This window comes from Somniosus microcephalus, chromosome 10 (genome assembly GCF_052327205.1).
Source record: "Somniosus microcephalus isolate GS21.2 chromosome 10, FLI_Smic_1.0, whole genome shotgun sequence".
NCBI classification, from domain to species: domain Eukaryota; kingdom Metazoa; phylum Chordata; class Chondrichthyes; order Squaliformes; family Somniosidae; genus Somniosus; species Somniosus microcephalus.
The window spans coordinates 62,351,280-62,373,170 of record NC_140996.1 but is presented as its reverse complement, the minus strand read 5'-3'; the positions used below and the strand labels follow the sequence as shown (position 1 = coordinate 62,373,170).

The following is a 21,891-nucleotide window of genomic DNA, read 5'->3' as shown; positions in this document are numbered from 1 at the left end:
ACTCCCTTTGCACTATCAGTAGATAGTTTCAGTTATCTTAATGATTTGGTAATGATTCAAATACCTGTATAAATCTGTAGTTTGTTCTGCTAGAAACTGACTGCAAGTTCTTTAAGCTTGCACAATAATCAAGCTGTAGGAGGAAAACAAGAGTAATGTGATAAAAAATTAAATCAAATACTATAATTCATATATTACTAGGTTCATTATAACTTTCACAGCCTATAAAGCTTTTTTTTTTTTTTTTTTATTAAATTAGTTCCAGGGATGTGGGCATCGCTGGCAAGGCCAGCATTTATTGCCCATCCCTAAATGCCCTCGAGTAGGTGGTGGTGAGCCGCCTTCTTGAACCGCTGCAGTCCGTGTGGTGAAGGTACTCCCACAGTGCTGTTAAGGAGGGAGTTTGACCCAGCGACGATGAAGGATCGGCGATATATACTTCCAAGTCAGGATGGTGCGTGACTTGGAGGTGGTGGTGTTCCCATGCGCCTGCTGCCCTTGTCCTAGGTGGTAGAGGTCACGGGTTTGGGAGGTGCTGCCGAAGAAGCCTTGGCGAGTTGCTGTAGTGCATCTTGTAGATGGTACACACTGCAGCCACGGTACGTGGTGGTGGAGGGAGTGAAATTTTAATGTGGTGGATGGGGTGCCAATCAAGTGGGCTGCTTTGTCATGGATGGCGTCGAGCTTCACTCATCCAGGCAAGTGGAGAGTATTCCATCACACTCCTGACTTGCGCCTTTTAGATGGTGGAAAGGTATTGGGGAGTCAGGAGGCGAGACACTCGCCACAGAATACCCAGCCGCTGACCTGCTCTTGTTACCACAGTATTCATGTGGCTGGTCCAGCTAAGTTTTTCATCAATGGTGACCCCCAGGATATTAATGGTGGGGGATTCGGCGATGGTAATGCCGTCGAATGTCATGGGGCGGTGGTTAGACGCTTGCTTGTTGGAGATAGTCATTGCCTGGCACTTGTGTGGCGCGTATATTTCCTACCACTTATCAGCCCAAGCCTGAATGTCATCCAGGTCTTGCTGCATGCCAGCATGGACTGCTTCATTGTCTGAGGAGTTGCGAATGGCACTGAACACTGTGCAGTCATCAGCAAACATCCCCACTTCTGACCTTGCGATGGAGGGAAGGTCATTGATGAAGCAGCTGAAGATGGTTGGGCATAGGACACTGCCCTGAAGAACTCATGCAGCGATGTCCTGGGGCTGTGATGACTGACCTCCAACCACCACAACCATCTTTCTTTGTGCTAGGTATGACAACTTCAGTGTTTTAGCAGACTCACCTTGTCCAAGTTTATGATCAAATAGTCTGGATATCTTTCCAGGAGACAAATAATCACATGCGAGGCACTTCAAAGAAAAAACACATTGGATTACTTGGTTAGTAAGAGATTCTTATCCTCTGAAAATAGTGCTATAAAATCCAAGTTACCCAAGACCTGTATATATTCATCACTCTGCCAGGTTAAAGGTTTAGTAACAAAGATATTTGGAGGACACAAAAACATTCAATACAGACAAATCAACTGGTACCTGTATCTGGTTTTGGAACCTAGTGCTCATCAGCGTGCAAGAACTGAGTGCAGCAAGGTCCTTAAACACTTAGTCAACGATATTTTATTCAACTTGGAGATTTCATACAGCTAAATGATTTATGACATTTTTATTTGGGCCACAAATTCAAATGAAGAACCCTCATTCATATTGCACTTTACCTTGTTCTCAAGATGTTCCAAAACACTTCACAGCTTTTGAAGGATAGTAAATATTAGGTGGGCAAATGTGGCAGCCAATTTGTGCACACTAAGATTCCACAAACAAGATGAATGACCAGCTAATCAGTTTGTCATTTGAGAAAAGGGCTATTTATCAGGAAACTAAAAGAACCCCTTGCTCTTCTTCGAATACCGTAAGATCTTTTATATCCACTGAACAAGCAGACTGGGCCTCGGTTTAATGGGCCAGAAATTCGCGGCCAAAGGCGTGAGTGTGCTCGGGGTACTCACGCATCTGGCCTTTGGAAATGCCGGCGTTCAGCATGAACAGCGCATGCGGGGAATGCCGGCATTTCCAGACCTCGAGCGCGTGCGACTGCACAGGCAGCGCTTGCGCAGTGAACTTCGTAGATTTCATTCATGAAATCCGTGAGGGTAAGTCCTCAGAAGTTACACTTGAAAAAAAGCAAGTGTAAAGTGGTTCATTGGCTGCGGAGGAAGAAACATTTTATCGTGGAGCTTCTGAAATGCAATATTTGTGTTTGGGAAAGGGAGGGAAGTTATTTTAAGAAATTTTAAGTAAGTTTTAAAGTTAAAATTTTTTTTTTATTTAAAAAAAAAAGGGTTTTCAGAACGGTAGGTAGAAGGAGCAATTGTGGCTGTGTGAATGGAATGTGAGAATGAGTTATGTATGTATGTCCACGTATATTCCTTTACGTATATGTATGTATGTTTTATATTCCTTTACTAATGTGTATGAATGTATGTTTTTAATTATGATTTTCAAATAAGTTACTTTCTCTGAAAGTCATAACTAAATAATACATTCATACACATAAGTAAAGGAATATATACATAACACGCAAAGGAATATATACAGACATACATACTTTCAGAAGCTCCACGATAAGAAATATCTTCCTCCGCAGCCTCTGGAGCAACTGTACCCATGCTTTTTTCATGTGTAAGTTGTAAGGACTTGACCTCACTGAAAGCAGTAATGAAAGCGGCGAATTATACTGCGCACGCGCTGCCTGTGCAGTCGCACGCGTTCTGCCTCTGAACCCCTTCGTTCAGAGGACAGGAAATGCCGGTTTTCCCCAAAAGCACTGTGCATGCTGAAAACCGGCATTTCATCCGGCCAGATGCGTAAGTACCCCGACCGTACTCGCGCAGTTGGAAGGGAATTACTGGGCCAACATTTTACATGTCAATAAAATGAAAAATTTAACAATTGCACGACTTGCCCCCTCGCATCTGCGACTGAGGGTCCAAGGAGGTGCATTGCGCAAGAGATCATCATCGTACGTATCCTCACACTGTTCCCTTTGGGGAACTGTATGAAGTGGTGGAAGGATTTATGGCCGTGATTAACGCTCATTCCGTGACCGTAACCATCTTTGAACCAGCCATTAGGGTGGTTAGTCCTATGGCGGGAGGGTTTTACGGGCTCCCACAACCCATCTGAGGGGGGGGGGGGGCCACCAACACCCACGGACGCAAGTATCCCGCTGGATGTCCACCCAGAATTTAAAGTTGGAGCTCCGACTCCACTTGCCGGGACTGTCTGGAGTGGGGTTCAAAACCCTACTCCTTCTGGCCCAGCGGCGGGGATGCTTACTGCTACGCAAAAGGCCCACTCCGCACAAAAGGTGACACCCATACGTTTCCTGCGCCTTTTCCCTCCCCGTGACTGGAGCCCTATGCTGCCATTTCACGTTGCTAATCGGATTGGGCCTTTGTCATAGCGGTAGGATCCCCGCCGCTGGGCCAGATCAGGGTAGGGTTTCGAACCCCGCTCCAGACAGTCCCGGCAAGTGGAGTCGGAGCTCCGGCTCTAAATTCTGGGTTGACATCCAGTGGGATATTTGCGTCCGTGGGTGTGGGTGGCCCCCCCTCCTTGTATAGCTTGTGGGAGCCCGTAAAACCCTCCCGCCATAGGACTAACCGCCCTAATGGCTGGTTCAAAGATGGTTACGGTCACGGAATGAGCGTTAATCATGGCCATAAATCCTTCCACCACTTCATACAGTTCCCCAAAGGGAACAGTGTGAAGACACGTATGATGACGACATTGCTAAATAAATAAATGGAATTTAAAAAATTATTTTAGGGCTTTTAAAAGTCTTTAAATTGCTTTAATTCTCTTTAAAACTACTTCAGATTACTCAAAATAATGTAAACATTTTAAAAAGTTTATAAAAGTTACCAAAATCTTCAAAAAACTTCCAAAAACCTATTTAAACTGCTGCTTTGCATGTAAAAATCCTTAGCAGCTTGACAGAAACATTGGGGGCGTGTCCAGTGAAACTGAGACCTCAAGGGGCGTGTCTCACTTACACTGCACGCTCCTGGCTTCGCGCTGGCTGCACTCCTGGGCGGCGTGACGTCATACGCTGCCCGGGATTCTTCTTTTTCATTCACCAAGTCCAGGCGTCCCTGGGGCTGATCGTCAGTAGCGCGGGGTAAGTGTAAATACGGGGCTTGCATGCGCTGCAAGCCCCGTTCTGGAATTTCTGGGCCAATGCCTCATCTGAAACACTGTACCTCATACAGTGTACCATTCCCTCAGTACTGCACTGAAGTGTCAATCTAGGTTATGGAGTCAAGTCCTGGAGTGGGGTTTGAACCCACGACCTTCTGACTCAGAAGTGGAAGGTCTACAAAATAAACAAAGCAGATATTTTAGGGATTGCATTTGAGGGAACTTGCATCTGCAGTTTTTCTTGCTGAGAACAGGATGTGCTTGTTAATGTCATCCTTCCCAGATTAAGATATTCTCCAAACTACCACTGCTTTGCAATGAAAGCAGATGTTGGATAGGTTCCAAACTGGATTTTGCAGTATGCAGCTTCAAACGGTACTTTAATTTTATTCTCTTAGTCAATATCAGAAGGGGAGAAATAGATGTCAAATAGAAAATGCATAGTGTCAAATAAAATCACTTGTAAATCATATCGGGCCTGAATTTGCAGTCAGAGACTTCCCACAGGCAGATGCCTCCGACCGGCAAAAAATCTATGAACCTACCTTATGGTCCTGGATCCAAGAAGACTCGCGCTCCTGGGCCTCTATGCGTAGACATGCGCAGAGGCCCACGTATCCCAGGGGCGCATCAAATACATTTTTTAAAAATACATATTTAAAATTAATAAAAATGCCATTTAATTAAATATTTAAAACAAAAATTTAATTTTTGAAAATAAATTTAAATGTTTTAATGGGGCTAAAAGTAACCATGCCTTATTGCACAGGTTTTTTAATGTTGAAATGATGGAAAAAAATTATTTTTATGTTCGTTTACCTGGCGTAAGAATTTCACGGGCATTCGCTGGGCAACTCGCCGCCTGCGACTGCCCTTTTCCCGGAGATGTGGATGATTTGTCAATATTCTTGACAGATCGCAAGTTCTGGGTTTTCGGCATGCGCCAGTAGGGGCGCAAAATACGGACCAATATTTCATCAAGGTGCAGTGGCTTATTTTATCAGACCAATATGCAACATTAAACTTCACGTGCAAATTCTTCTAGTTTGTAGTTATGCTCTTCTTCTAAAAAAAAACCTTTACTGTATAAATAGGTGTCTGAGCTGCAAAGTGTGGAATTATTCGATGTGGAATATATTGGGTGGAGGGAAAAGGTAGAGAGGATAAGAGACATTCCATGAGGAAAACAATTTCCTGTGCAATTTCAAAAGGGAAGAAATGTGGCTGAAATTTGTCCTAGTAGAGGATGAATGTAAATACAAGGTCATAAAAAGACTGGGATGAAGTGGGAAAAGAGTAACATGCGATACACTTATTTACCCCCAACTCTAAATTCTTAAGGTGTTCAGGCATGCTGTTTCCCAGCAAATTGTGGAAATTATTATTTTGATTACAAGCTTAAGTTTAAAAACAATTCTTAGATTTTCCAAACCCTGTGTAACCTCTGAAAATAATGGTGGTACCCAGTGACCACAATGACAGCTGGGGGAACTGTTTAAATTCAAAGAAACAAGAACCTGCCAACTTTGAGTTGCAATACATCAATAATACTCTAATATAGCAGGAAAGCAATTAGATCCTCAAGATGCCAGTAAAGTTCATGGAGTCATAAATCCGTAGTAATGAAACAAAATTGCAATTATTACAAGAGCTTGATGCAAGAGGTAAAAATGCTACCAACTGAGCTATGCTGATGCAATGTGTCCACGTGGTGGAGTTGGTAGCACTTTAGCCTCCTGCGTCAGAAGGTTGACAGTTTAAGCCCCATTCCAGGACCTGGACACGCTATCTGGGCTGGCACTTCAGTACACTACTGGAAGAGTGTTGCATTGTTGGAGAGATGCTGCCCTTTGGATGAGAAGTTCAACCAAGGCCCTTACCTGTCCATTCAGGGGAATGTAAAGGAATCCATATCATTAGACAAAGAGGAGCAGGGACCTGACCAACATTCTTCCCTTTAACCAACATTGTGGAAAAAACAGATTAACTGGTCATTAATCTCAGTTGCTGTCTGTAGCATTTTGTCGTATACAAATCTGCTACTGTTTGTTCACATAAGTAACTACTTTTCAAAAGTAATTAATTGATTGTGAAGTGCTTTCGGGCACAATACGATGTTATATAAAGGCAATTTGGGGATGTCTGGGCTTTTTCCTTGAGGAAATGTGTCACTATTTCCTCCTCCACTTCTTCCCACTATTCCTTCCTCCACTTCTTCCCACTATTCCTTTTGATTTGGGGGAAAAAACAGATCATAATGTCCTATTTAACCTTCCTACGCACCAGGTGATTAGATAATAGAATAGATACTGTAAATTAATTTGTACAATCTCTATGTTTCACTCATCGTCAAAGACAATGAGTGACAGTCATTAGGTTATTCAGATCAAATTGATGATGGGTATTCTACAAGCTATTGTTGGCTACAAAAAAAGTTAATAGAAACTAATAACTTTGATTTAAAAAGAGGAAAAGGACAATTATGCTGAAGATTTTTTTTATAGCAATAACATTATGAGGTTGCCAAAATTATCAAATCATATTGAGTGATTAAGAACACAAGACTGGTTTCTTATAAACATACCCCCTGGACACTCACACCAGACCCCTGCCCAGCACCGTGTTGTTCATCACACCAGAACCATACCCAGTGCCGTGTCGCTCACACCACACCAGACCCATACCCAGCACCATGTCGCTCACACCACACCAGACCAGACCCATACCCAGCACCGTGTCGCTCACCGCACACCAGAACCATACCCAGCACCATGTCGCTCACACCACACCAGACCCAAACCCAGCACCGTGTCGCTCACCACACACCAGACCCATACCCAGCACCGTGTCGCTCACCACACACCAGACCCATACCCAGCACCGTGTCGCTCACACACCAGACCCATACCCAGCACCGTGTCGCTCACACCACACCCATACCCAGCACCGTGTCGCTCACACCACACCAGACCCATACCCAGCACCGTGTCGCTCACACACCAGACCCATACCCAGCACCGTGTCGCTCACACCACACCAGACCCATACCCAGCACCGTGTCGGTCACACCACACCAGACCCCTGCCCAGCACCGTGTCGCTCACACCACACCAGACCCATACCCAGCACCGTGTCGCTCACACCACACCAGACCCATACCCAGCACCGTGTCGCTCACACCACACCAGACCCATACCCAGCACCGTGTCGCTCACACCACCAGACCCATACCCAGCACCGTGTCGCTCACACCACACCAGACCCCTGCCCAGCACCGTGTCGCTCACACCACACCCATACCCAGCACCGTGTCGCTCACACCACACCAGACCCATACCCAGCACCGTGTCGCTCACACCACACCCATACCCAGCACCGTGTCGCTCACACCACACCAGACCCCTGCCCAGCACCGTGTCGCTCACACCACACCAGACCCCTGCCCAGCACCGTGTCGCTCACACCACACCAGACCCATACCCAGCACTGTGTCGCTCACACACCAGACCCATACCGTGTCGCTCACCACACCAGACCCATACCCAGCACCGTGTCGCTCACACACCAGACCCATACCCAGCACCGTGTTGCTCACCACACACCAGACCCATACCCAGCACCGTGTCGCTCACCACACACCAGAACCATGCCCAGTACCGTGTTGTTCATCACACCAGAACCATGCCCAGCACCGTGTTGTTCATCACACCAAAACCATGCCCAGTACCGTGTTGTTCATCACACCAGAACCATGCCCAGTACCGTGTTGTTCATCACACCAGAACCATGCCCAGCACCCAGTCGCTCACCACACCCATGCCCAGCACCGTGTCGCTCACCACACCACACCCATGCCCAGCACCGTGTCGCTCACCAGACCCATGCCCAGCACCGAGTCGCTCACCACGCCAGACCCATGCCCAGCACCGAGTTGCTCACCACACCAGACCCATGCCCAGCACCGTGTCGCTCACCACTCCAGCCCCATGCCCAGTACCGAGTCGCTCACCACACCACACCCATGCCCAGTACCGTGTCGCTGACCACACCAGACCCACGCCCAGCACCGAGTCGCTCACCACTCCAGCCCCATGCCCAGTACCGAGTCGCTCACCACTCCAGCCCCATGCCCAGCACCGAGTCGCTCACCACTCCAGCCCCATGCCCAGTACCGAGTCGCTCACCACTCCAGCCCCATGCCCAGCACCGAGTCGCTCACCACTCCAGCCCCATGCCCAGTACCGAGTCGCTGACCACACCAGACCCATGCCCAGCACCGAGTTGCTCACCACACCAGCCCCATGCCCAGCACCGAGTTGCTCACCACACCAGCCCCATGCCCAGTACCAAGTCGCTCACCACACCAGCCCCATGCCCAGTACCAAGTCGCTCACCACACCAGCCCCATGCCCAGCACCGAGTCGCTCACCACTCCAGCCCCATGCCCAGTACCGAGTCGCTGACCAGACCAGATCCATGCCCAGCACTGTGTTGCTCACCACACCAATGCCCAGCACCGTGTCGTTCACCACACCGATGCCCAGCACCGTGTCGCACACCACACCAGACCCATGCCCAGCACCGAGTCGCACACCACACCAGACCCATGCCCAGCACCGAGTCGCACACCACACCAGACCCATGCCCAGCACTGTGTCGCTCACCACACCACACCATTGCCCAGCACCATGTCGCTCACCACACCATTGCCCAGCACCGTGTCGCTCACCACACCCATGCCCAGCACCGAGTCACTCACCACTCCAGCCCCATGCCCAGCACCGAGTCGCGCACCACACCACACCAGACCCATGCCCAGCACCGTGTCGCTCAAACCACACCAGACCCATGCCCAGCACCGAGTCGCTCACCACTCCAGCCCCATGCCCAGCACCGAGTCGCTCACCACTCCAGACCCATGTCTGGTTTATAGTTTCTAAGGTCTCTCTGGTGTAGCGGGGACTGTTGGTAAACCAGTTAACTGTAGTGTAATAGTGGGATTGATTGATTTTATTTAAATTCAATTAATTAAAGGGTAAGTCATGGCAGGACAGCCGGGCCCCGTGATATGCTCCTCCTGCGATATGTGGCAACTCAGGGACACTTCCTGTGTCCCTGACAACTACGTGTGCAGGAAGTGCATCCAGCTGCAGCTACTGACAGACCGCATTGCGGCGCTGGAGCTGCGATTGGATGCATACTGGAGCGTTCACGATGCTCAGGACATTGTGAATAGCACGTTTACGGAGTTAGACACACCGCAGGTAGAGGTTGGACAGGAAGAAAGGGAACGGGTGACCAACAGGCAGAGTACTAGGCGCAGGCAGGTAGTGCAGGGGTCCCCCTGTGGCCATCCCCCTCTCCACTTTGGGTACTGTTGTGGGGGATGGCTTATCAGAGGAAGGCAGCAGCAGCCAACTTCCTGGCACCAGTGGTGGCTCTGCTGCACAGAATGGGAGGAAAAAGAGGGGTAGAGCTATAGTAATAGGGGATTCAATTGTAAGGGGAATAGACAGGCGTTTCTGCGGCCGCAAACGAGACTCCAGGATGGTGTGTTGCCTCCCTGTTGCAAGGGTCAAGGATGTCTCCGAGCGGCTGCAGAACATCTTGGAAGGGGAGGGTGAACAGCCAGTTGTCGTGGTGCATATAGGCACCAACGATATAGGTAAAAAGCGGGATGAGGTCCTAAAAGCGGAATATAGGGAGTTAGGAAATAAATTAAAAAACAGGAGCTCAAAGGTAGTAATCTCAGGATTGCTATCAGTGCCACGTGCTAGTCAGAGTAGAAATGGAAGGATACTTCAGATGAATACGTGGCTAGAGGAATGGTGCCAGGGGGAGTGATTCAAGTTCCTGGGACATTGGAACCTGTTCTGGGGGAGGTGGGACCAGTTCAAACCGGCCGGTTTGCACCTGGGCAGGGCTGGAACTGATGTCCTAGGGGGAGTGTTTGCTAGTGCTGTGGGGGAGGGTTTAAACTAAAATGGCAGGGGGTTGGGAACCTGAGCAGGGAGACAGAGGAAAGGGAAACAAGGATAAAAGCAAAAGATAGGAAGGAGAAAAACAAAAGTGGCAGTCAGAGAAATCAACGGTTTAAATCAAACGTGGCCACAGTAAATAATAATTCTAATAGGTCTAAGAGCGTTAAAAAAACAAGCCTGAAGGCTTTGTGTCTTAATGCGAGGAGCATTTGTAATAAGGTGGATGAATTGGCTGCGCAAATAGAGGTAAACGAATATGATTTGGTTGGGATTACGGAAACGTGGCTCAAGGATGGCCAAGACTGGGAACTCAACATCCAGGGGTATTCGATATTCAGGAAAGATAGGCAAAAAGGAAAGGGAGGTGGGGTAGCATTACTGGTTAAAGAAGGGATTAACACAATTGTAATGAAGGATATTAGCTCTGATGAGGTGGAGTCTGTATGGGTAGAATTGAGAAATACTAAGGGGAAAAAAACGTTAGTGGGAGTGGTATATAGACCTCCAAACAGTAAGGCGGAGGTTGGGGATGGCATTAAAAGGGAAATTAAAGAAGCGTGCAATAAGGGCACAGCAGTCATCATGGGTGACTTTAATCTACATATAGATTGGGCTAACCAAATTAGTAACAATACTGCGGAGGAGGAATTCCTGGAGTGTTTACGGGATGCTTTCCTGGACCAATATGTCGAGGAACCAACCAGAGATCAGGCCATCTTAGACTGGGTATTATGTAACGAGAAAGGATTAATTAGCAATCTTGTTGTACGAGGCCCCTTGGGTCGGAGCGATCATAATATGATCGAATTCTTCATTAAGATGGAGAATGAAGTAGTTGACTCAGAGACTAGGGTCCTCAATTTAAATAAAGGAAACTACGATGGTCTGAGGAGCGAGTTGGGTAGGATTGATTGGGGAATGGCACTCAAAGGGTTGACGGTGGATAGGCAATGGCAAACATTCAAAGACCGAATGGATGAGCTACAGAATTTGTTCATCCCAGTTTGGCATAAAAATAAAACAAAAAAGGTGACTCAACCGTGGCTAACAAGGGAAATTAGGGATAGCATAAGATCCAAGGAGAGGACATATAAATTGGTCAGAAAAAGCAATAATCCTGAGGATTAGGAGCAGTTTAGGATTCAACAAAGGAGGACAAAGGGATTAATTAAGAAAGGGAAAATAGAATATGAGTGTAAGCTTGCAGGGAACATAAAAACTGATTGTAAAAGCTTTTATAGATATGTGAAGAGAAAAAGATTGGTGAAGTCAAGCGTAGGTCCCTTGCAGTCAGAATCAGGGGAATTTATAATGGGGAACAAAGAAATGGAAGACCAACTAAATACATATTTCGGTTCTGTCTTCACAAAGGAGGACACAAATAACCTCCCAGAGATGCCGGGGAACATAGGGTCTGATGAAAGGGTGGAACTGAAAGAAATCAGTATTTGTAGGGAAATGGTGTTAGGAAAATTGATGGGACTGAAGGCCGATAAATCCCCAGGGCCTGATAATCTACATCCCAGGGTACTTAAGGAAGTGGCCCTAGCAATAGTAGATGCATTGCTGGTCATCTTCCAGAACTCGATAGACTCTGGAACAGTACCCATGGATTGGAGGGTAGCTAATGTTACCCCACTATTCAAAAAAGGTGGTAGAGAAAAAGCAGGGAATTATAGACCAGTAAGCCTGACATCGGTGGTGGGGAAAATGCTAGAGTCCATTATAAAAGATGTAATAGCAGAGCACTTGGAAAGCAGTGACAGGATCGGACAAAGTCAACGTGGATTTACAAAAGGTAAATCATGCTTGACTAATCTACTGGAATTTTTTTGAGGATGTAACTGGTAAAATAGATAAGGGAGAACCAGTGCATGTGGTGTATTTGGACTTTCAGAAGGCTTTCGATAAGGTCCCGCATACGACATTAGCGTGCAAAATTAAGGCACATGGGATTGGGGGCAAGGTATTGACTTGGATAGAGAACTGGTTGGCGGACAGAAAGCAAAGAGTTGGAATAAACGGGTCGTTTTCCGAGTGGCAGGCAGTGACTAGTGGGGTACCGCAAGGATCGGTCCTAGGACCCCAGCTGTTCACAATATATATTAATGATCTGAACGAGGGAATTGGATGTAATATCTCCAAATTTGCAAATGACACAAAGCTGGGTGGGAGGGTATGCTGTGAGGAGGATGTCGTGAAATTCCAGTACGATTTGGACAGGTTGGGTGACTGGGCAGAAACATGGCAAATGCACTATAATGTGGATAAATGTGAGATTATCCACTTTGGTGGCAAAAACAGGAAGGCAGATTATTATTTGAATGGCAATAGATTGGGAGAAGGGGAAGTGCAAAGAGACCTGGGTGTTCTTGTGCACCAGTCGTTGAAGGTAAGCATGCAGGTGCAGCAGGCGGTTAAGAAGGCAAATGGTATGTTGGCCTTCGTAGCAAGAGGGTTTGAGTACAGGAACAAGGATGTCTTGCTACAGTTGTACAGGGCCTTGGTGAGACCGCACCTTGAGTATTGTGTGCAGTTTTGGTCACCTTACCTGAGGAAGGACGTTCTTGCCATGGAAGGAGTGCAGCGAAGATTCACCAGGCCGATACCTGGGATGGCAGGAATGACGTATGAGGAGAGATTGTGTCGATTGGGCTTATACTCACTGGAGTTTAGAAGATTGAGAGGGGATCTCATCGAAACCTATAAGATTCTGTCAGGCCTGGACAGACTAGATGCAGGATGTTTCTGATGGCCGGGGAGTCCAGAACCAGGGGTCATAGTCTAAGGATAAGGGGTAAGCCATTTAGGACTGAAATGAGGAGGAATTTCTTCACACAGAGTGGTGAACCTGTGGAATTCTCTGCCACAGAGGGCAGTGGAGGCCAGTTCATTAAATATATTCAAGAAAGAGTTGGATATATTTCTTAAGACTAAAGGGATCAAGGGATATGGGGAGAAGGCAGGGACAGGGTACTGAATTTGGATGATCAGCCATGATCTCATTGAATGGCGGAGCAGGCTCAAAGGGCCTACTCCTGCTCCTATCTTCTATGTTTCTATGAGTCGCTCACCACACCAGACCAGACCCATGCCCAGCACCGAGTCGCTCACCACTCCACTCCAGACCGATGCCCAGTACAGAGTCGCTGACCACACCAGACCCATGCCCAGCACCGTGTCGCTCACCACACCAAAGGAAGTAGACAAAAGGCTGGAAACTATAGACCAGTTAGCCTAACATCTGTGGTTGGTAAAATGTTGGAGTCCATTATTAAGGAAGCAGTAACAGGATATTTGGATAAGCATAATTTAATCGGACAGAGTCAGCATGGTTTTATGAAGGGAAAGTCATGTTTGACAAATTTGCTTGAATTCTTTGAGGACGTAACAAACAGGGTGAATAAAGGGGAACCAGTGGATGTGGTGTATTTGGACTTCCAAAAGGCATTTGACAAGGTGCCACACAAAAGATTACCGCACAAGATAAAAAAAATCACGGGATTGGGAGTAATATACTGGCATGGGTGGAAGATCGGCTATCTAACAGAAAACAGAGAGTTGGGATAAATGGTTCATTCTCGGGTTGGCAATCAATGACTAGTGGTGTTCCGCAGGGGTCAGTGCTGGGACCCCAACTTTTTACGATCTATATTAACGATTTGGAGGAAGGGACCGAGTGCAACATATCCAAGTTTGCCGACGATACAAAGATGGGAGGGAAAGCAGTGAGTGAGGAGGACATAAAAAACCTGCAAAAGGACATAGACAGGCTAAGTGAGTGGGCAGAAATTTGGCAGATGGAATATAATGTTGGAAAGTGAGAGGTTATGCACTTTGGCAGAAAAAAATCAAAGAGCAAGTTATTATCTAAATGGAGAGAAACTGCAAAGTGCTACAGTACAAAGGGATCTGGGGGTCCTGGTGCATGAAACACAGAAGGTTAGTATGCAGATACAGCAGGTGATCAGGAAGGCCAATGGAATCTTGGCTTTTATTGCAAGGGGGACGGAGTATCAAAGCAGGGAAGTCTTGCTTCAGTTATACAGGGTACTGGTGAGGCCACACCTGGAATACTGCGTACAGTTTTGGTTTCCATATTTAAGAAAAGATATACTTGCTCTCGAAGCAGTTCAGAGAAGGTTCACTCGGTTGATTCCGGAGATGAGGGGGTTGACTTATGAGGAAAGGTTGAGTAGGTTGGGCCTCTACTCATTGGAATTCAGAAGAATGAGAGGCGGTCTTATCGAAACATATAAGATTGTGAGGGGGCTTGATCGGGTGGATGCGGTGAGGATGTTTCCACTGATGGGTGAGACTAGAACTAGGGGGCATAATCTTAGAATAAGGGGCTGCCCTTTCAAAACTGAGATGAGGAGAAACTTCTTCACTCAGAGGGTAGTAAATCGATGGAATTTGCTACCTCAGAGAACTGTGGAAGCTGCGACATTAAATAAATTGAAAACGGAGATAGACAATTTCCTAGCTGATAAGGGAATTAGGGGTTACGGGGAGCGGGCAGGGAAGTGGACGTGAGTCTAGGCTTGGATCAGCCATGATCCTATTGAACGGCGGAGCAGGCCCGAGGGACCGTATGGCCTACTTCTGCTCCTATTTCTTATGTTCTTACCAGACCCATACCCAGCACCGTGTCGCTCACCACACCACACCAGCCCCATGCCCAGCACCGTGTCGCTCACACCACACCAGCCCCATGCCCAGCACCGTGTCGCTCACACCACACCAGCCCCATGCCCAGCACCGAGTCGCTGACCAGACCCAGCACCGAGTCGCTGACCAGACCCACGCCCAGCACCGAGTCGCTGACCAGGCCCACGCCCAGCACCGAGTCGCTGACCAGACCCACGCCCAGCACCGAGTCGCTGACCAGACCCAGGCCCAGCACCGAGTCGCTGACCAGACCCACGCCCAGCACCGAGTCGCTGACCAGACCCAGGCCCAGCACCGAGTCGCTGACCAGACCCAGACCCAGCACCGAGTCACTGACCAGACCCAGACCTATCTCCCCTCCGTGGACCTACATGAAGCCGGCGCCGCCGGTGACGAGCAGCCGCCTGTCAAACGCCGCCCGCCCAGCCGCCACCTTCCAACCACTTCCTTCAGACATCTTCACTCGCTGCTTTGTGACGTCGTAAAGCACACACGTTTACAATATTTTTATATAAATGTTAAACCTCGGTCCAACCCAAATACAAACTCATTTTTACAGTTTAAAATGACAAAGTGAACAATTAAAACGGCTCTTGGCAGTGCAATGTATTTAATTCCTGCATTTTCTATGTGTTTATCTTTACGACAATTATTTTCCACCACTTTATGGCTCCGCTTGACACGTCCAACCCGCCGGCGAGGCGGTTGATGAGAAGATGCTCCAAGTGCCGGAGCCCCGGCTGCTGCCGATTGGTGTTTACCTCAGCAGAGTGTCGGTGTCTGCAGTGAGGAATGGTTCTCCTGGGTGTCAGTCAGCCGCAGTATCAGGTTAGAGGAGGTGCAGCACTTTCCCCGCTCAGCCGACAGTAGAGGAGCTGCAGAGTTTGGGCTTTCAGTAACAGCTGAAACAATGGCCCTTTTATTCCTTCTGGCCACTTTTGCGGAACTGGTGTTGCTGATTTGCGAGGGGAAAACAGTGAATGGATTTTTCAGTAGTGATATCGCGAGACAGAGTGGAGGGCAGCAAGTTGCTAAATTTCTGTTTCATGGTAGGTGCTGATTAATTTTAAGGATCTTCAGTTAGCAACATATCTTTTGCAACGACTACATTTTAAAGCATCCACAATAATCCAATTTTAGTACTGCTAAGTTCTTAAAAAACATGTTATCTTGTGAAAGTGCGCATACTGCAGTAGCTCAGCGGCAGTATAAATGCAAGATGTAAAGATGTCAAAGGTTAGTTGACACGTGGCTAAAGGTTAGGGGCAAATTGCCTTTAACGACATTATTACTGAAGTTCAAATGTCAATGCATTTATTATCAATTTTACCCTGAATAATCCAATAGGCCTAATGACTGAGAATTTTATCATGCATTAAACGAAGCATAAAAAACTTTAGAATCATAGAATGATACAATACAGGAGGAGGTGGCCATTCGGCCCATTGTGCCTGTGCCGGCTCTTTGGAAGAGCTATCCAATTAATCCCACTCCCCTGCTCTTTCCCCATAGCTCTGTAATTTTTTTCCTTCAAATATTTATCCAATTCTCTTTTGAAAGTTACTATTGAATCTGCTTCCACCACCCTTTCAGGCAGTGCATTCCAGATCACAACAATTCGCTGTGTTTAAAAAAAAAAAAAAAAAGTTTCCTCATGTCTCCTCTGGTTCTTTTGCCAATCACCTTAAATTGGCACCCTGGTTACTGACCCTTCTGCCACAGGAAGCAGTTTCTCTTTATTTACTCTATCAAAACCATTCATGATTTTGAACACCTATCAAATCTCTACTTAACCTTTTCTTCTCTGAGGAGAACAACCCCAGTTTCTCAAATAACTGAAGTCCCTCATCTCTTGTACCATTTTAATAAATCTCTTCTGCACCCTCTCCAAGGCCTTGACATCGTTCCTAAGTGTGGTGCTCAGCATTGAACACAGTACTCCAGCTGAGGCCTGTTTTTATAAAAGTTTAGCATAACTTCCTTGCCTTTGTACTATATTCCTCTATTAATAAAGTCACGATCCCATACGCTTTTTAAACAGCCTTCTCAACTTGTCCTGCTGCCTTCAAAGATTTGTGTACATACACCCTCAGGTCTCCCTGTTCCTGTTCCCCCTGTAAAAAAGAGCCTGGGGAACACCACTGTATACCTCCCTCCAGTCTGGAAAAACAACTATTCACCACTACTCCCTGCTTTCTGTCCCTTAACCACTGTTGTATCCAAGCTGTCATGTACCCTTTAATCCCATGGGCTTTAATTTTGCTAACAAGTCTGTTATGTGGTACGGTGGCATAGTGGTTAGCACTGTTGCCTCACAGCGCCAGGGACCCGGGTTCAAATCAGGCCTCGGGTGACTGTCTGTGTGGAGTTTGCACATTCTCCCCGTGTTTGCGTGGGTTTGCTCCAGTTTCCTCCCACAGTCCAAAGATGTGCGGGTTAGGTTGATTGGCCATGATAAAAATTGGCCCTTAGTGTTAGGGGGGATTGAATACATGGGGTTACGGAGTTACTGGGATGGAACTTGGGTGGGATGGCTGTCGGTGTAGGGACCGGGTGCTAGGGTTTGGATGATCAGCCATGATCTCGTTGAATGGCGGAGCAGGCTCGAAGGGCCAAATGGCCTACTCCTGTTCCTATCTTCTATGCTATCAACCCTCTCTGTTACTTCATCAATTAACTCAATTAAGCTAGTCAAACACAATTTGCCTTTAACAAATCGGTACTTACTTTCCTTTATTAGCCCCTACTTTTCTAAATGCCAATTAATTTTGTCCTGGTTTATTGTCCCAAAAAGTTTCCCACCACTGATATTAGGCTGACTGGCCTATAGTGGCCAGGTTTATTCTTCTCACCTTTTCATAAGTGGGGTGTAACATTTACAGTCCTCAGGCACCATTTCCATATCCTTGGAAGATTGTGACCAAAACCTCTGCAATTTGCACCCTTACTTCCTCACTAACCTAGGATGCATCCCATCCGGACTGGGTGATTTTTCTACTTTTGAGGACTGACAATCTTTTAAGTACTTTCTGTTTATCTATTTTTATCCTATCCAATATCATTACTGCCTCCTTTACTGCTACATTGCATCTGTCTTCACGAGAGAAGATTCTGCCAAAGTACTCATTGAGTACCTCTGCCTCCACAAGAATATCTCCTTTTTGGTCCATAATCGGCCCCACCCATCCTTTGACTACCCTTTTACTATTTATATGTTTATAAAAGACCTTTGGATTCCCTTTTATGTTGGTCGTTAACCTAATCTCCTATTCTCTCTTTGCCCCTCTTCCCTTTTTTAGATCTTCTCTATACTTTCTATATTCAGCTTGGTTCTCTACTGTATATTGAGCCTTACAATTGTCATAAGCCTCCTTTTTCTGTCTTATTTTAACCTCCATATCTTTAGTCATCTAGGGATCTCTAGCTTTGGATGTCCTTCCTTTCCCCCCTCATAGGAATATCTACTCTACCTGAACCATTTCCTCTTTCAAGGCCTCCCATTGTTCAATTACTGTTTTGCCTACAACTGTTTGCTTCTAATCCACCTGGGCCAGAGCCCTTTTCAACTTGCTGAAGCTAGGCCTCTTCTAGTTAAGTATTTTTCTGCTTGATTGTACCTTTGTCCTTTTTCATAACAATTCTAAATCTGATGATATTATGATCACTGTTCCCCAAATGCTCTCCGACTGAAATATGCTCCATTTGCCCCAATTCATTCCCCAGAACTCGATCCTGCACTGCTTACTTCCTTGTTGGGCTAGAAATACACTGCTTGAGAAATTTCTCTTGTACACATTTCAGGAATTCCACCCCCCCCCCTTTGCCCTTTACACTGTTACTGTTCCAGTCTATATTAGGATAATTGAAGTCCCCTATTATCACTGTCGTTCTTGCATCTTTCTGTAATTTGCCTGCAAATTTGCTTCTATTATCCTTCCTACTATTTGGTGGCCTATAGTATACACCCAGTAGCGTAATAGCTCCTCTATTGTTCCTGAATTCTAACCAAATAGATTGTCCTTGGCCCATCAACTAAATCATCCCTCTCCAGTGCTATAATAGTTCCTTTGATCAATACTGCCACCTGCCCACCTTTTTTCCTTCCTGAATACCTTGTAGCCGGGAATATTAAGTTCCCAATCCTCCCCTTTGAGCCAGGACTCTGTTATTGCCACTGTATCCTAGTCCAATGTAGCGACTTGTGCCTGGAGCTCACCAACCTTATTTACAACGCTCTGTGCATTTACGTACATGCACTTCAAACTCATCTTCTCGAATGCTTCGCATTTGCTCCCTGTCTGACTCCCTCCTATATCTGAGCTATACTCTAGTGCTATTTTCCTCTCCCAGTCCTCTGAGCACCTTGTTTCTCCTCTCTAATATGTCATCCTGGTGCTTTGTTCTTAATCTATCTACGCTAGAGAAATTCCATTTAAAAGTCTCTAGAAGCCTGGCTGGCTATAAATTTGGTTTCACTTTCAAATTTACTGGATCAATATTGATTAACCCTGACTTTGTGAAGTTTATTGAACTGTAAAATATTTGAGGGAAATGACATACAAACCAAGCTCAATAACACTGAGATGTGGGTCACTGTGGTAGGGAAACACTTCATGTGCTCCAGGGATTAAACATCCTTTTTATGGGTTTCCAGTAAAATTGATCTTAAATTGAAAATTACATCGTTAAGAACCCAGTTAAAAAGTTCAAAGGCAAATCAACCCAAATTATTATTACATGTCCTCCTGGCAGCTGGTTATGGTAGCATTGGCAGAGGCTCACAATATTACCTATCTTTTCTCTCCTATAGGTGGGTAAAGAGAATTTAAGTTTGGATTGGAATTATTAAATAAATGTGGGAATCTGCTTTTAATTTGGTCAGTTTATTGGAAATAAGACAAAAGCATACCATAAATGGATCCATTATGGACTCTACCCAATTTGTTTAATTTTCTGAAGGCGATAATAACCTATAGATAAAACCTTCTGAATGATAAAACTCAGTGAATTTCTTCCCTGATCAACCCAAAGAAATAGAGCAATATTCTAGGCTCACATTAGAATCTATAGTGTTTAACCCTGACTAATAGTATGCCACAGTTGTTGCTTGATTTAAGGAGCATAACTGCCATCATAACCTACAACATTTAATTTCATTTTTCCACCATTTGTTCATCCAGTTCTTTTTGATAGGGGGCTCAATTGGAAGCCTGTAAACTTCACCTAGTCAACTGTTAATTTGTTCCTACGCTCGCGCATGCTACACATCATCTTTTGCCCTCAACTGCAACACCTAGCTTTCTTTCCAAATTGGTATGACAACAGTTCCCATTCATTCCATTCTTAATTTAGCTGCTAACAATATTTGTTTTATTAAAAACTAATGAATTGATATGCACAAATCAGATTTAAATTACTCAATCTTGTTTTTTTCCTTGCTCTAACTATGAGGTAATGATCAAATTCAACAAACCTTTTTTCCTGTTATCTTAGTGCTATATATTAACAACAACTTGAATTTATATAATGCCTTTAATATGGAAAGAAATGTTCCAGAGACACAAGGAAAGGTGGTGATATTGGAGGATGGGAAGTGGTTTTAAGGAGGTTCTTAAAGAAGGAGAGGGAGGGGAGGGGTTTAGGGAGGGAATTCCAGAACGTGGTGCTTAGGTAGCGAAGACACAGGCACCAATGTTGGGAGTGCAGGATGGGTAGGATGCACAAGATACCAGATTTAGAGGAAGAGAGAGATTGGGTGGGCAGGGTTAGGGCTGGAGCATGTTAGAGATGGGGAGGGGGGTGAGGCCATGAAGGAATTTAAACACAAGAATGAGAATTTTAAATTTGAGATGTTGAGGGTCCGGAAGCCAATGTAGGTAAACGAGGACATGGAGGATGGGCGAGTGGGACTTGGTGGGCAATAGGATGCAGGCAGCAGAGTTTTGGATGAGCTGAAGTTTTTGGAGGGTGGTAGGCTGACTCAGAAAGCAATAGAATAGGTGACTCCCAAGGTGAAAAAGGCATGGATGAGAGTTTTAGCAACAGATGAGCTGAGCGAGCGGCGGAGGAGGGTGTTAAAGGTGGAAGTAGGTGGACTTTGTGATGGAGAGTATATGTAGTTGGAAATGCAACTCGAGGTTGGATAGGTCACTAAGGTTGCAAATAGTCTGGTTCAGTCTAAGACAGTGGTTGGGGAGAGGGATCAAATCAGTGGCAAGTGTAGAGTTTGTGGCAGGGGCCGAAGACAATGGCCTCCGTCTTGCCAATATTCAGCTGGGGAAAATTGCGGCTCATCAAAGACTGGATGTCTGACAAGCAGCCTGACAACTGTAAGGTCAAGAAAGTTTGTGGAGAGGTAGAGCTGGACATTAGCACATCCAATGAGTGCAGATGATGTTGCCAAGGTGCAGCATGTAGGTGAGGAAGAGTGGGCAAAGGATAGATCCTTGAGGAATTCTGGGGGGTAGGGCAAGGAGGCCAGATACTCTGGCTACGGTCGGATAGGTAAGAGCGGAACCAAGCGAGGGTAGTCCTACTGAACTGAATAATGGCGGAGAGGCTTTGGAGGAGGATGGTGTGTGGTGTTGACTATGTTGCAGAGCGGTTGCACATGGATAAAGCACCATGGTCACAGGCACAGAAGATGTCATTTGTGACTTTGGTTAGGGCTGTTTCGGTTATATGGCAGTAACAGAAATCTGATCGGAGAGATTCAAACAGACAGTTGAGGGAAATATGAGCACCGATTTGGGAGGCGCCAACATACTCAAGAAATTTGGTAATAAAAGGGAGATTGGCGATGGGGCGGTAGTTTACAAGGAGAGAGGGTTGAGGGTAGGTTTTTTGAGGAGGAGGATGATGACAATGGTTTTGAAAAGGAAAGAACAGTACCTGAAGAGAAGGAAACATTTACAATGTCAACTAGCATGGTGGCCACGAAGGGACATGATTTGGTAAGCAGTTTAGTGGGACTGGAGTCAAGAGAGCAGGAGGTGGGTATTGTGGATGAGAAGAGCTTGGAGAGGT

The 21,891-nt window shown here is 46.1% G+C and overlaps 2 protein-coding genes across 8 annotated transcripts in view; one reads left to right on the top strand and one right to left on the bottom strand.

The window, feature by feature from the left end:
- Positions 1–15,333, bottom strand: part of tgds (TDP-glucose 4,6-dehydratase) — an 80,846-nt gene extending 65,513 nt beyond the window's left edge. For all 5 annotated transcript variants that reach the window (XR_015079705.1, XM_085998567.1, XM_085998569.1 and 2 more), the window contains exons 1-3: positions 15,237–15,333; positions 1,297–1,363; positions 65–133 (exon numbers count right to left, since the gene is read on the bottom strand). Coding sequence is in view for 4 of the 5 variants with exons in the window: in XM_085998567.1 (XP_085854693.1) it covers positions 65–133; positions 1,297–1,363; positions 15,237–15,322 (222 nt within the window). In the remaining variant the exon portion in view is untranslated. The remainder of the gene's footprint in view (positions 1–64; positions 134–1,296; positions 1,364–15,236) is intronic.
- A 247-nt stretch (positions 15,334–15,580) lies between these two features.
- gpr180 (G protein-coupled receptor 180) overlaps positions 15,581–21,891 on the top strand; it is a 164,006-nt gene continuing 157,695 nt past the window's right edge. For 2 of the 3 annotated variants that reach the window (XM_085998565.1, XM_085998564.1), the window contains exon 1: positions 15,674–15,914. In XM_085998565.1, coding sequence (XP_085854691.1) covers positions 15,776–15,914 — 139 coding nt within the window. In that variant the 5' untranslated portion in view covers positions 15,674–15,775. Of the gene's footprint in view, positions 15,915–21,891 lie in introns of all 3 variants that reach the window. The other variant, XM_085998566.1, reaches the window with a different exon arrangement.